The 14,288-nt window shown below is 42.4% G+C and overlaps 1 protein-coding gene across 2 annotated transcripts in view; it reads right to left on the bottom strand.

Moving 5' to 3' along the window:
• The window catches only part of LOC144792068 (uncharacterized), a 211,900-nt gene that overhangs the window by 183,567 nt on the left and 14,045 nt on the right, over positions 1-14,288 (bottom strand). For both annotated transcript variants that reach the window (XM_078666915.1, XM_078666916.1), the window contains exon 2: positions 6,407-6,447. In XM_078666915.1, coding sequence (XP_078523041.1) covers positions 6,407-6,447 — 41 coding nt within the window. The remainder of the gene's footprint in view (positions 1-6,406; positions 6,448-14,288) is intronic.

Raw genomic sequence — 14,288 nt, 5'->3', positions numbered from 1 at the left:
AAATAAAAAAAATCACATGTACTCACCTAGAAAGTTAAAAACCCAATTTGCAGCATTCATGTTATGCCAACCAAACTTCTGTATCCTGAATTTAGGAATACAGCATTTCTTGTTTGAAGATTTCATGACCTTATGTATCACTTTGTGTATGTCTGTCCTTGGCAAGTTTTATTTTCTACTGATCTCTAAATGCCTGCACTGTGGTAGACGTCAAAGGCGTCCATCTTTGACTTTTATCAGAGCCCGGCACTTTTGAGCTGATACCTCGAAAATGTGAAAACTAATGCAAACACATTTTTAGGAAGGAATTGCTACTACAGGCTACTAACATTTGCTTCCATAATTCAATGTATGAGTGTGGAACAAAACCGCATCACAGAATTAAAGTGTGGAAAGTGTGGCTGCATGAAAATACTTGACTCATCATCATCTTTATTTCGATCATTTAGATCTTATAAAGGACACATCACAATAGTATTATAAATATAACAGTCATAGTTTAAAAAAGAGTTAAGAATAAATCACAATAAAACACAAGGATAGTTTCTTAAAAAAGAAAAAACAAATTCAAGAAGCCTATTTAACAAGGACATCATGTTAAAGGTTATTCGTGTTTCTAATTAATCTTTACATAAATATTAAAGCTTTCAACCCAGCACCTACCTATATCCATACATCTCGAGGAATAAACTGATCTAAAAACCATCATGCAATATTGGGCAAGATAAAGAGTCGCTCAATACATACATCTAGGAGTGTAAACTGAAGCGAAAAGACAAAATGCTATTCCAAGTCCATTAAAAAAAACACCTGATACACTTCTTGCGCCTAATCCATAGGGCCAACAAAAATTCAGCTAGGCCAAACACCACAACTCTCCTAGTGTTGGATTCTAAGCACCTCACGCCAGTGTCTAGGACCAATGCAGCTACACAAGGGGACAAACCACTTAGACCGTAGATGTTTGTAAAAAGGACAGAAAAATAATAAAGGAGCCAAGGATTCAGATCTTCCTTTGCATGCTGGACACTGATCACCCAGTAATGCTTGAGATTGCAATCTACAGCAAAACGCCCTGTTCGGAAGGGTCTTATATCGGAATTGGAGAAACAATTTACGTGCCATAGCTGGGTCTATCTCATCAAGGAAACAACCTTTACAACGCAACTTTTACAACGCACTACCATTACAACAAAACTTTTACAACGCAACATCCATTACATAGCATGCCATTACAACGCAACTATTACAACGCATGACACTACAACGCATACCATTACAACACATACCATTACCATCCAACACTTACCCTACTGTCGCACCCCCTGGAGTTAGAATAGTAATTTTTACCCATACACTATCCAACACTTACCCTACTGTTGCACCCCCTGGAGTTAGAATAGTACTTTTTACCCCTACACTATCCAACACTTACCCGACTGTTGCACCCCCTGGAGTTAGAATAGTAATTTTTACCCCTACACTAGCCAATACTTTTCATACATGCAATGTAATGTTATGCGTTGTAAAGGTAGTATGTGTTGTAATGAAATGTGTTGTAAAGGTAGTTTTTAAAACTTTGTTGTAATGGCATGCGTTGTAATGGAATGTGTTGTAATAGATGTTGCGTTGTAAAAAAATGCGTTGTAAAGGTGTGCGTTGTAAAAGTATGCGTTGTAACGTCATGCAACCATCTCATCAATGGTAGATTTATATTGGGGATATGGTTTAAAATCTATAAATACTAGAGTAAGTGATCCCTCGTCTTTGGTCACACATTCCACCTGAATGAATTCCCAGCAGACTTCTTTAATCCTGGCTCTCGACATCAGAGCCATCTTCTCTTACTTACAAATGGGCACTGAATAAGATCCACTAGGCCTATACGATAAGGAGCAAGAGCATCTGTGGACCATAACCGATGCCAAAACATTAGAACCCTTCTTTTTAAGGGAGCTGTGTTGTGTGTGTTAGCTCTACCTGAGAAGAGACCCACACTGTTTCTGGTTGTGGAGTGGCGGAATCAGCTGTGTGTTTGAGTGATGGTGTGTTTGTGTGTCATCTGAGTGTGCTGCTGTGTGTTTCTCTGTGTATGTTTTAAGTGTGTTAATGGCAAATGTATGCCTCAGCCTATTGTTAATTCTACCAGAACCTGCATTATTGTTTTACTGGGGGAATGTCACAACTTGCATGACAATGTGGACAATTTTGAAAGTGCAATTGTGCTTCACAAGTGTAATGTAGAAACAGGCATGACACTGTATGCCACAGAAGAACAGTGTGAGGGTAGTCCCCAGCCCAGACAATCTTCACAGCTTGTTAGTGTGCTGGAACAGTCCAGGCATATTGAACATTGCCCTTTGCAGCTTTAGGGCAAACAGCAGGCACATTAAAAATAACTTTTTTTAACAGGTAATAACATTATGGAACATATGAAAGACAAACATGGCAGGCTTTTACATTGATTATATTATAAATGGACCCTTGGCGAGTTTTTTAGCATATTTGGGAGAATGGTATCACTTTAGAATACACTGGCAGCAATTCCAATAGTATTTAACTTTCTAACACACTAATTGCAATGACCTGCTATCGCCCACAGAAACCAGGATGGACACACTGCAGTAGACATGCACTGCTTCTCATGAGACACTGATACTTGTGGGCTCTGCACTCGGTGTGCTCAGTGTTTCTGTAAAAAGCAACATTTTCTTAACAAGTAAAAACGCACAGAAATAATGCTTTTGGGTTTCAGCGGCACGCACTGAAACTTTGAAATAATTCAGAGCAGTCAGGCTTAACTAAAGAGGTAATGACAGTATAACAGTGAAAACACCACAAACAGAATCCACACCAGTTTAGAAAAATAAAGAATATTTTTTATGAGTAAAGCAAGACCAAAACGACAAAAATCCATTAAGTAGACCTTGAGATATTAATGTTTAAAAGCAAATAGTGCTTAGAGGTAACTTGAGGTTGAACAGGACTGGAGTAAATCCAAAGTTCAGGCCGACTTGACGGAGGGCAGCCTGGCTACAGGACCCACGCATGGCCTGCTGGAAAAGTACCTTGGATGGAGCAAGCGTCGGTGTAGAAGGCTCAAAGCGTCAGTTCCGATCAACGAAGTCGGGTAGATGCGTCGTCGAGCCTCGCACTAGGGTCCCACGTCATTGTCAAACCCTTTACGATGCAGGTGATGTGTCATCGAACCTCACAGTCGGGTCCCGCGTCGGCGTTGAACCGCTTACAATGCAGGCGCTGCGTCGTAGTCAAGTATTGCAGTCAGATCACGCATTGTTGTCGAGCCATGCAGGGATGTCCTCAAATCTGCGATGCGTCAGCGTTGAAGGGCACTGCCTTGGTTCTGATCGCCACAAGGTAATCACTGTGTCGGTTTTTGCAGAAAAAGAGCTGTAGAGGCCACTTTCAATGCCCAGGAGTGGATTGGCACATCTTGGTAGAGAAGGACTCACAGTTGGCAGAGTCCAGCAGCTGAATTAGAGTTGAGGTAAGTTTCTGATGGCCTTCTACAACAGGAGGCAAGCCAGCAAACCCTTGGAGAACTTTGGTTCAAGAATGGAGAGAGGAAGTCCAGTCCTTCTCACTCCCAGGCAAGAAGCAGCAGGCCAAAACAGCAAAGCAGGTAGCAAAGTATCAGTCCCTCCTGTAGCACAGCAATCAGCAGGCCAACCCAGCAAAGCAGACAGCAAAGTGGCAGTCCCTCCTACAGCACAGCAGCTCTTCTTCCTGGCAGAATGTCTTTAGTTCCAGCAAAGTTCTGAAATCATGGTGTCAGAAGTCCAGTACTTATTTATACCAAAATTAGCCTTTGAAGCAGGGAGACTTCAAAGAGATGCTTTAAAGAGCACAAGGCCCTGCCTTTCCTGGCATGGCTCCAGACTCACTACAGGACTATGAAACCCTTTGTGTGGGTGACAGGCAGGTGCAAATGTCAGCTATTTCCTCTCACCCTGTCTCAGGATGACCCATCAACATGCAGATTGCTGCTCAGTCGCATCTATTCTTCCTTTTTGGGTGGTTGTTTAGAGAGAAAGCAGGAAGTCAGCTGTCACCCACACCCGACGTGTATTTCAGGGACAGGCAGAAGGCATCAAATGGTACAAGTCTCAAAATGGCAACTTTCTAAAAATTGCATTTTCTGAACTGCAATTTAAAAACCAACTTCACCATAAGTTGTGCTTTTAAATTGTGAGTCCAGAAACACCAAATGTGATCTTGTCTCGCGGGGAAACTACACTTATAAAATGTTATAAGGCAGTCCCAATGTTAACCTATGGGAGAAATAGGCCTTGCAGTAGTGAAAAGCGGATTTAAGGGTAGTTCACTACCAGGACATGTCCTACTTTTTAAATGCACTGCACCTTGCCCTTGGGGCTGACCAGGGCCTACATTTGGGGTGACCTATATGTAATAACAAGGAAGGTCTGGGCTTGGCAAGTAAGTTACCTTTCCAGGTCGAAATGGCAGTTTAAAACTGCCCACACAGGATCTGCTGTGTCAGGCCTGAGACATATTTAAAGGACTATGGAAGTGGGTGGCACAATCAGTGCTGCAAGACCACTATTCACATTTAATTTACAAGCCCTGGGCACATGTAGTGCACTTTACCTGGGACTTATAAGGAAGTAGTTAAATATCCAAATTGTGGCTAAGCCAATGTTACCATGTTTAGAGTACAGGGCACAGGAACTTTAGAAATGTTTAGCAGTGGCAAAGTGCCTAGAATCCTAAAGCCAGAAAGAATGAAGTCAGCAACACAGATAGTCAGAAGGCAGAAAGTAAGGGGAATCCACACCAAGGATGCCAGGTCTAACAAGACTCATTTTACATAAATATATTTACAGTTGGTTAGGTAACTTTTTATATCAGTGCAGTACGTGCAGCTATGTTTGCTCCACCACTTTGAAAATTCACCAGTCACCACTGGATCTCACAAGTAAAAATAGTTCCCCTTTTGTGGGAAAAGGGATTCTGCCAATCCCTTTTCCCACGTCCTTAACAGGTGCATGTTGCAGACATTGACAATCATCCATGAGTTTAGGTAAGATTTAAAATCCACCTCAATATATTTTACATCGGGTTGGGATAATTTTAAAAGAATAAGTAATTTATGGTCCACTCATTAACCTGGGGCACTTCACAAAGCCTTGATGCCCTTGCTGGGATATCTCACCTCTTGAGAATTACTAATGCCGTCTTTGCAAGAGACTAAGAAATGGACCTGTATTTCTCCACTTCCAGACTTAACTAGTCCAGGGGTACCGATTATTCTGGGTGGTGAAGTTTCAGGACAAATACAAGCTGGACCCTGAGGGCCCTCTAAAAAATGAGGCATTACCTGTGGCATCAGTAATTCCAGATGAGATTCCACCAGCAATGCCTCATTTTGCCACAGAGTTTCACTCAAAGTTCAGCTTCTCTCAGTAACCAAGGTCTCTGAGTGAAAGTAAACAGATCCCTGATGATCTCATGCACCCCATAGTTCTGATGGGATCAGTAACTGATGTTAATGGCCCTATCAAAGTTAATAGACCACTCACAAAGAGTGCCTAAGCAGAAGCTAGATATATATATTTAGGAGGCATCATGCCAGGCAAGGTATGACAGCTAGGACTCAACATAAGCTAAGTTCTTTTAGCAAATTCCAGATGTATACATTTACTATGAATGAAAAATGTACGGCTACTGACAAACATGAATAGATTCTATTCTTTAGGTAAGTGGTCTGTTCCGGCCAACAGTCATATGAATATCTTCTCACTGTTCAAAACGGTTCAAACAAACCATCCAGATTATAAAAATCTTAGCATTTAATATTGCCCTCTGTCTGCCCCAGTTTCTTATAGTCACTTTCTCTCTAATACAGTTCTTAGGATCAGAAAAGAGGTTTTCTCTACATTCACGGGTAAAAATGTGGGCAAGAGACACCCTGTAATAACTGGAGCATTACAGTATTACATTCTTAAATTACATCCAATAAATTATGAATACAAAGTCTCCAACCCCACCCACTCTTTGATCTTTATCCGGTGCGCTAATAGAGCTGAAAAAATGCCCATAACAATAGTCAACGTAAATTTATTCTGAAATTATTTGGACAAATAAGAAAAATGCAACCCAAGTTAGTAATTTGATCAAATAAACATTATGGTAATATCAACATACAAGAAGGTTTACATCTGCTTTCATGTGAAGAATGGAATGATGAGGATCCATGAAGTAAGGTGCATAAAAGGAAACATATCTTACATCAAACACCAGGAAGTATAGTTTTCGTTTGTACATACTATACAGCAAATTTAAATGTTGTTTTTAATTGACAGACACATTCTAGATAATATATGATTTATCCTGTGTATAGTTGAATACATAAAAATCAACCTACCATGGAGGTCGCCATTTTGTTCCAGAGAGGAAACTTCTTTCCTACAAAAACAAAATTAACAAACTGTAAACACAGGCATACCATTGCCATAATTTATTATGCAGCTACTATGCTTGTTAGAGTACATACACTTCACTGGCACATTAACGGTACTGAGGGAAATTGCATTTTATTTGTAGGACTATTTACTGACCATACAACATATGTAAGAGCATCATTGATGAAAAGATTGTCCTACACACCGCACATATTTGTAAAAACTATGTCCATCTTAAAATGACTAATCATTCTAAGTATACATGGTCACGCTTAGATTTTAAGGTACATTAAAACATTGGAATGTTGGGGGCTCCGAATGGCTTGTAGAATGGAGCTCTAACATTCCAATGTTTGTTCACAGCTGATGCTGTGAACAAAAGGTCTAATGGAGCCATAGGGGAGTCGATCATCGTGAGGCCTTTGTTTTACAAATTAGATCATTCTGCCCTCTAGGGGCAGACTGTTCTAATAGCTTTAGAGCCATCTTGACTTCAGCTCAGGCCTTTAACACTGTAGTGGGCCTTTAATGGCCGGTAAAACCCGCTATGGTGGGCTCTAAGGCTATAAGAAAGTCCTATCAGGTATTTTAAAGGTTGATTAAGTAATTCCAAATAATAGATTTTACAGGCATCTAAACAGGCCAATGTACATTGCCACCGATAAGGTAGCTTGTATCCAAATGAGGGGCTCAGATAATTTATCACAGCAACTATCTGTCTCCATTCTATACAGCAACTCAACCACACACTTGACTGTTGAACGTAATACACCATCTACCTCTTGATAAGAGCTGCTAGTCTTTGGGGCATTTTATAATACACTGTCAAGATCGAGCACCAGACAGAATTTATTACCTGCATGATATACTTTCAAAAAGCTACATACATGGAAAAAATCGTGTCCCCATTGATGCACAATACACTAAAGGCATATAGTCCACGCAACCATTCACAGTCTAAATATCCTATTAGTTTAAAAACAACTGAGTGATAATACTATCGCAAGAACTCTTCTTTTTTACATAATATTTCTCATTTTCTAGTAAAGCACAGTTCCCACCAAGATGTTGTACTGTAGAACATACTGTAGCACTGTGAGGAAGAGGAGTCCCATAACAATCAACAAACAAAACTGTGCAATAGATAAAAGAAACAACTATTTAGATAGTCAGAAAGTGGGACATGCCAAAAGGAGGACAGAGAGCAGGGTGTAGCAGACCACAGTCCAAAGCAGACTTTAGTATTTCGGAGAACCAAAATGAAAAACAAGCTTTGGCAAAGCCAATAGGTCTGAATTCAGCTACTAACAAACGTTAACATAGGCATTAACAAATTATGTTTGCATGCACTGTATGCACAAATGTTCTTTATCACATTATATTCTGCCATACTCGCTATGCCAATGCTGGGAAAAAGTAGCAGCAACTATTACTTTCCGTATAGAACACATATAGGAGAAAAATAACTGACTAACAGCTTAGTTGAGTTTATTTCTCAGATTTAGAAATGTCTGTCATGCATTCTAATAGGAGCCCTTCCTGGAAGGCGGATTGCCTCACCAGATGATACCATGAGGTTACTGAGAACAAGAGTGTATGTGTGGCGTGTTCGCATGTGGGTGCCTACGATTGTGTGTGCGTGTCTCTCTCTCACTCTATTTAACATCACAAATGATGAACATGAAAAGCTGGATTTTAAAGCCAAAATAAGCCCTCCTTCAGGTAAAGGCTAACTGATGTTTGTTGAAAATGTCAACCTGATATATATGCAGAATGAAGATTTGTGTGTCAATACTAATGCATTTCAAAAACACTTCAAACCTGGTACTCAAGTGCTAATTTGTTTTGATTGTCAAATTTGTTTTGATCTAAGGACAGACTTTGCTTATGTTTTGGCATCATTTTCTTGTCACCAAATGGCATTACTTTGCATTAATTTGTGGGTATGGCGAGTCTTTCAGGTCTTGCCGCAACATATGAGGATCTATATTTATAGCTTTTACTAGCAGCCCGTCCCGACATTGTCCGGGTATGAAATAGAATGTGTTTAATGTGTGTATTTCGCAAGGGCAATTTATTTTAAAATCTCGCGGTAGACAAAATTTTTTGTTTCATTAGAACAGGGACGGAGAAGGCCCAGCTGCAGATCTAGTTGATGTTAGCAGGCGCGTGTAATAGGTGTAGTGATCCGCCGCCTGAGCCCGGCTACAGCCCTGGTTGATGTTAGCAGGCACGTGTAATGTCGTTGAATGAGAGAGTTATCAGCCGCGGGTAAATCCGTTTAATGAGAGAGTTGAGTGAAAGCAAGTAGGAGAGGCTGCAGTAATTGTCCCCACAGACACGCTCATTTGCGTGTTCCCCCGCTTGAGGCCCAGATGCAGGCCTGTTTGATGTTAGCAGGCGCGTGGTCCCCCGCTTGAAGCCCAGCTGCAGCCCTGGTTGATGTTATCAGGCGCGTGTAATTAGTGTACTGATCCGCCGCCTGAGCCCGGCTAGAGACCTGGTTGATGGTAGCAGGCGCGTGTAATTTCGTTGAATGAGAGTTCAGTAACAGCGCGCAGGAGAGGCTGCAGTAGCGTTACTTACCAGGCCTCCAGGTGAACGCGTTAGTCACGCCCCCAGCTCACGGCCACAGCAGACGATCTTCTGATTAATGTACGACCCACATGGCATGAAGAGCGGAACGTAGCACACGCACCCAGCGTTTCTCACGCCCCCAGCGTGCCCCTTGATGCGGCGCAATTGCGTTCACATGGCATGAAGGCCGGACACACGCCCCCAGCGTTTCTCACGCCCCCAGCGTGCCCCTTGATGCTGCGCAGCAACGTAATTGGCGCTTGTATGTACGACTCACATGGCATGAAGGGCTGACACACGCCCCGGCGTTTGTCACGCCCCCAGCACACGCCCACAGTCCACGATGTGATGGCCGTACCACACGCCCCCAGCGTTAGTCACGCACCTAGCCCACGCCCACAGCACAACGCAGACACGCCCACAAGGGACTACTTTGCTGGCACGGTTCTTTTTCCTTTTAAATGTATAGAGGAGTTGGCCTAACGGCTAAGGCGCTCGACCTCGAACCTGGGGATCTGAGTTCGAGTCTTAGTAACGACACGAAACATCCTGTGATTCTGGGCAAATCACTTAATCTCCCCGTGCCTAACAAAAATGAATGTGTGTCCTCATGTAACGTAACTGGTGCTATGTAAAGCGCTCTGATACCTGATTCAGTTCGGGTCAAGTTCGCGCTATATAAAACTCTGCAAAAAAAATAATAATAATATGGTGGCCGTCTGCATAGCCTATGTCCTTCTGCTGCAACTGCCCTTTCCAACGCTGTATTGGGTGTTGTGATTGGTGCTGTGGTTACTGAGATTATCCGCCTCAAAGGTTTGGGCTCTCTCTTTATAATATTAGTATGGATAACATTGTTACCATCACATCTAATTACTATCTAAGGCTTGAACATGCAAGATCAGTGACGCATAATGAAATATGTCTGATACCTGAATCTATGTCTGGATCCTGAGAGGTAAATCAAGGGTCTGACCATATAGAAAGTATATGGTTGTGACATTGTGAGACCTGTGTGATATTTCATTTGCCCATCCTGCTCCTTGCCAGAGGACCTCCATTACATTTTGTGTGAACATTTACAATACTGTGGGCAGGATGAAAAAAACGAAAAAATCAAAAAGGTCAGACAATACGAGACACTTCACACATTTAAAAAATCAAAGGATGTTGCATTGTATTCAAAGATAATTTGAAATGAAAATAAACCTATCCGATTTTAACCAACTTCCCATGGAAACAGAACCAATTTGTCAAAATGTTCATTTAAGGGCAAACCCCTCCAAAGGCTATGGGGAGATGCTAGACAGGCTATGAATTAATAGAATATGTATCATTTGTATGTATGCACACCATGTACTACTGATTGTCAAGATCAGAGGCAGGGGGCACTAGACTGAAAATTGTGCTGTACTAATTCAATGTAACTTTAAAAAGTCCGCTTTTATGCATTTACCACCACTAGTTCAAAGTTTACCCACAACCACTGTCTATTATTGATTAAGCAATTTGAACAAAAAGGATATAAAGTGATAAACAACTAAACTTATGAATTGCATCGTCGAATCTAGATGCAATTGTATGCCTGTGTAACAATGAAGCTAATCAATCAATGGTCCATTTTCTTTTCTTTTGTAAATTTTATGAATTATACACCAAATGTTTTTTGGTCCCATTTCTGAGATCAATAAATTTAAGACACTGTGTCCCAGCTTACCTCTTCCTTCAACAACTCTCAGATGAGGAAACTTGCACTGGTGTAAGCTGATTTCTATGTGCTACTGTTTGATCGCAAGGCACTTTATTTAATTTACGTACTGTTGCAAGCTGATTCCTATGTACTGTTTCACGACTGTGAGGCACTAGGTGCTTTATTTAATTATGTTACAGGGTTTTATCTGGATTTTACTGTGGGCAACATCATTTTTATGTTCATTAAATCTGGATGTAATTATTACCATCTTATATCTTATGTACTTGTTATGTCTGCATACTTTTATGGTTTTATAATCAGCCAAATAAAGTTGATTAAAGTAAAAGTAAAGTAAGAATTGCATTTTATTGGTTTTAAAGAGCATGACCAATGGTGGGAAGCAGCAAAATTGCTTTGCAACTTAAAAAAAAGCTGATCTATCCAATTTCATTACGGTGATTTGCTATATTTTAAAACAAAGTACGAGTCTCTGATGCAGCCAGGACGCCGGCCAATGCTGCATTCTTTAAAGTAGGTGACAGAAGGTGTGGTTCATCTCCAGTTGTCTCATATTTCCATCGGGTACAATTACTGTCATCTCCATGTCTTTATGCTTTGTATTGCAAATGGCACACACAAACGTAAAAAGAAGTCATTTTCTAGCTCTGTAGATCCCATGTTTTTAAAGAAGTCAGATTTCCATATAGCCTTGATGTTGGCAATCATCAAATTACCTACGTGAAACCAGAGACATCCCTTACCAGGCCTGAATCAGTGTGTCACAAGATCGTTGGCAAACCCTGAAAAGAAATGGTGTCTTAGAAGTTTCACAGTGAAATTTAATGCATCTAGGGTACGCTCTTCCACTGCAAAAAGAACTGTACGCAAATAGAGACAGCCTGCAGTGCAGCGATACAAAGGAACCAACTCACATAGATATTTCTGTGACGTACTACTCCCGCCTTACTGCTGAACTGCCTAATAGCCAGAGCTGCTGACTTTGGAGCCTTTGTGTCGGCTCAACAAGTGTAATCCAGGTCGGGCGGGAAATGCTAGGGTGGTCTTACAGCGATGGGTTGTCAGGCTCAAAGGAGAGCCTAACATGAAGCTCTCCATTATGACAGCACCTGCAACACATTCCTGCACGGTGTGAATATGCTTGGCGTAATACGCTTGCAGTGCCGACACTGGCAGCATATTCATGCCGGTTGCAGATCCTTGATCCCGACGGAGGCAGCAGTCTTGTGGCGGTCCGACCATCACACTCTGAATACTCTGAGCAGACCTGCAGTGTGGCGGTGGTTGGACCACCACCATAAGTACGGAGGTCCTGTGGATCGCCGTACTCTTAATTAAGCTTTTAGTATAATTTCATTAAATCAATTTTATGGAAAGTGAGTTAAATCTGAGGAAAGAAATGATACACAGAAAGTGTAGAGAATGAAGGTAAAAATGATTACAGAATGGGGAAACGCTGCTTTCTAGAAAACAGTCCCAGATAAACTGAAGAGACCAATAATAGCGAAAGAATTGGAGTTTTAGAAAAGAAGCTGCAAGCTTATTTTGAACCCTTTGTGAAAAGGACAGTGAGGGAGAATATCAGGGTACTAGGGTGTATCCCAGAGCTTAGTTTGTGACATAGCGAGTAATGGTGCCCAATGAACTGCTCAAAAGACAGCCGACAATGCTATTAAATGTCCCCGCACCCCATACCAAGGCGGCATAGTCGAGATTCCACCTCCACTGCCAGACGCTCCCTGCATCTTTATCTCACTCTTTTGCACTCCTGCTTTCTTCCTTGTTGATGGTTTTTCCATCTGCTCTTCCTTCTTCTTTCCAGTATGTGTGTTTGTGTGTTTTCAGTTCAGTTCATAATCTTTATTTCGATCACCAAGATCATAAAAAACATTTGCATACACACATAAAACATTTTGTACAGCACCAATTGAATCCATAAAACTAAGCATATGTACAGATATTAATGATGATCGATTGATCCAAGATCAATATAACTTAATAGAAAGTTACAAAATTGATTAAACCGTGCAGCGGACTGGGGAAAAACTGTGTTTGGTGTGTTAACAAGGAATTGGGGAAGATGTACCAGAGGGTTAGCGATTGGAGTTGACAAACTGGTTCTTTTAGCGGGGCAAGGGGAGGGACTTTTAGTTACATTTCTGGGTTCCACAGTGGCATACCTTGTTTTACAAAGGGAGTTTAACTCGTCCAACAGCGAGAGTTGTGGCGCTATACCATTCGTTGGATCGGACGGTTGGTTGGTGGATATGCTGGTCTTGCCAGGTTCATTCGTTAGGGCGGTGGACGGAGATGGCCTACAAAGAACCTGTGACCCTGAGTGCAAACCTCTCCGGGAGATGGATTTATTGGTCCCTCCCTTGTGAGTCATTGTGGGATGTACAATGTTAAGCTGTAACACGACCGCAAGAAATTGTGAGGTTAATATTAGATTTAAATCCTGTCGGCAATCCTTAGGCGAAATGTCAGGGAGATAAAGTTTTTACCTTGGCAGTGTGATGGAGTCAAGGGGGATGGCCCCGTCCCGTCCTCCTCCGTCCTCTGAGGGCCACAGAGGGCCCGCCCTTTGCCTGGGCTTAGCCCAGCGCAGACCCGCGCGCGATCCCGCGACGCGGGGGCAGTTCTCCCTCTTATGCGCCTCCTGGCCCTGGAAGTATGGGCGTCGTCGGCTTCCGCCGCTGTGCAGGCTGGGACTTGTGGTCTGTGTCCCTGGTCCCCCTCCGCTTGGCGGCCGCTCAGGCGTGGTGGTGCGGAAGCGGGAGGGAGACGAGCAGACAGGCAGGACTGGCGAGCAAGGAAACAAAATGCAGCGTCTCTCGGGCAAAGAACAGCAACCCCCCTTTCTTGCAGTTAACCCCCCGCTCCACAGGGGCAGTTCTCCCTCTTATGCGCCTCCTGGCGCTGGAAGTATGGGCATCGTCGGTCCTCGGCTCAGTTAATAAAAGGAAGTGGGACGGGGTCAAGCCCACAGGGAATAAATCAAAACAACAAAAACTGTGTTTTAGTTCCCCACTCACTTCTACTAACCCCTTTACACAACTGGAAGAAAAAATAGACCAATTGGTAACATCCCTCAATTCAGACCTTTTATCCCACATCGAACAATTGGTTAGCTCACTCATTTCCCCCCTGATTGTCAAAATGTCCACCCTACAGGATAGGTTGTTGGGAATGGAGAAATGTATAAAGGCCAATCAAATTCGTACTGAAAAGTCTGTAACAACAATCTGTCCCAACCCACCTGGTCCAAGCAGTAACAATCAAACTCACCTCCCAGTCCCTACCCTTCCACCCCCTAATGCCCCTAAAGTTAATCCCAAATCCAGCCCCTTAAAATATATCGCTACAAGAGTAGAGCCTAGCAATACAACACACATACAGCTACCCCCGGAGGCTGTACCCTTTGTTTGTGTTCTTGCGGAAGTCCCAGCACTCAATCGTGGAAAAACTGAGCGGGAACAAGACTTACTTAACAAAGCAACGCACTGGTTAACTAAAAACAGGCCCCTGCCCCTAGGTTTGGACGGTACCATCATGTC

The sequence above is a fragment of the Lissotriton helveticus genome, chromosome 11, assembly GCF_964261635.1.
Source record: "Lissotriton helveticus chromosome 11, aLisHel1.1, whole genome shotgun sequence".
Taxonomy (NCBI): domain Eukaryota; kingdom Metazoa; phylum Chordata; class Amphibia; order Caudata; family Salamandridae; genus Lissotriton; species Lissotriton helveticus.
This window is presented reverse-complemented; position numbering and strand designations above follow the sequence as displayed.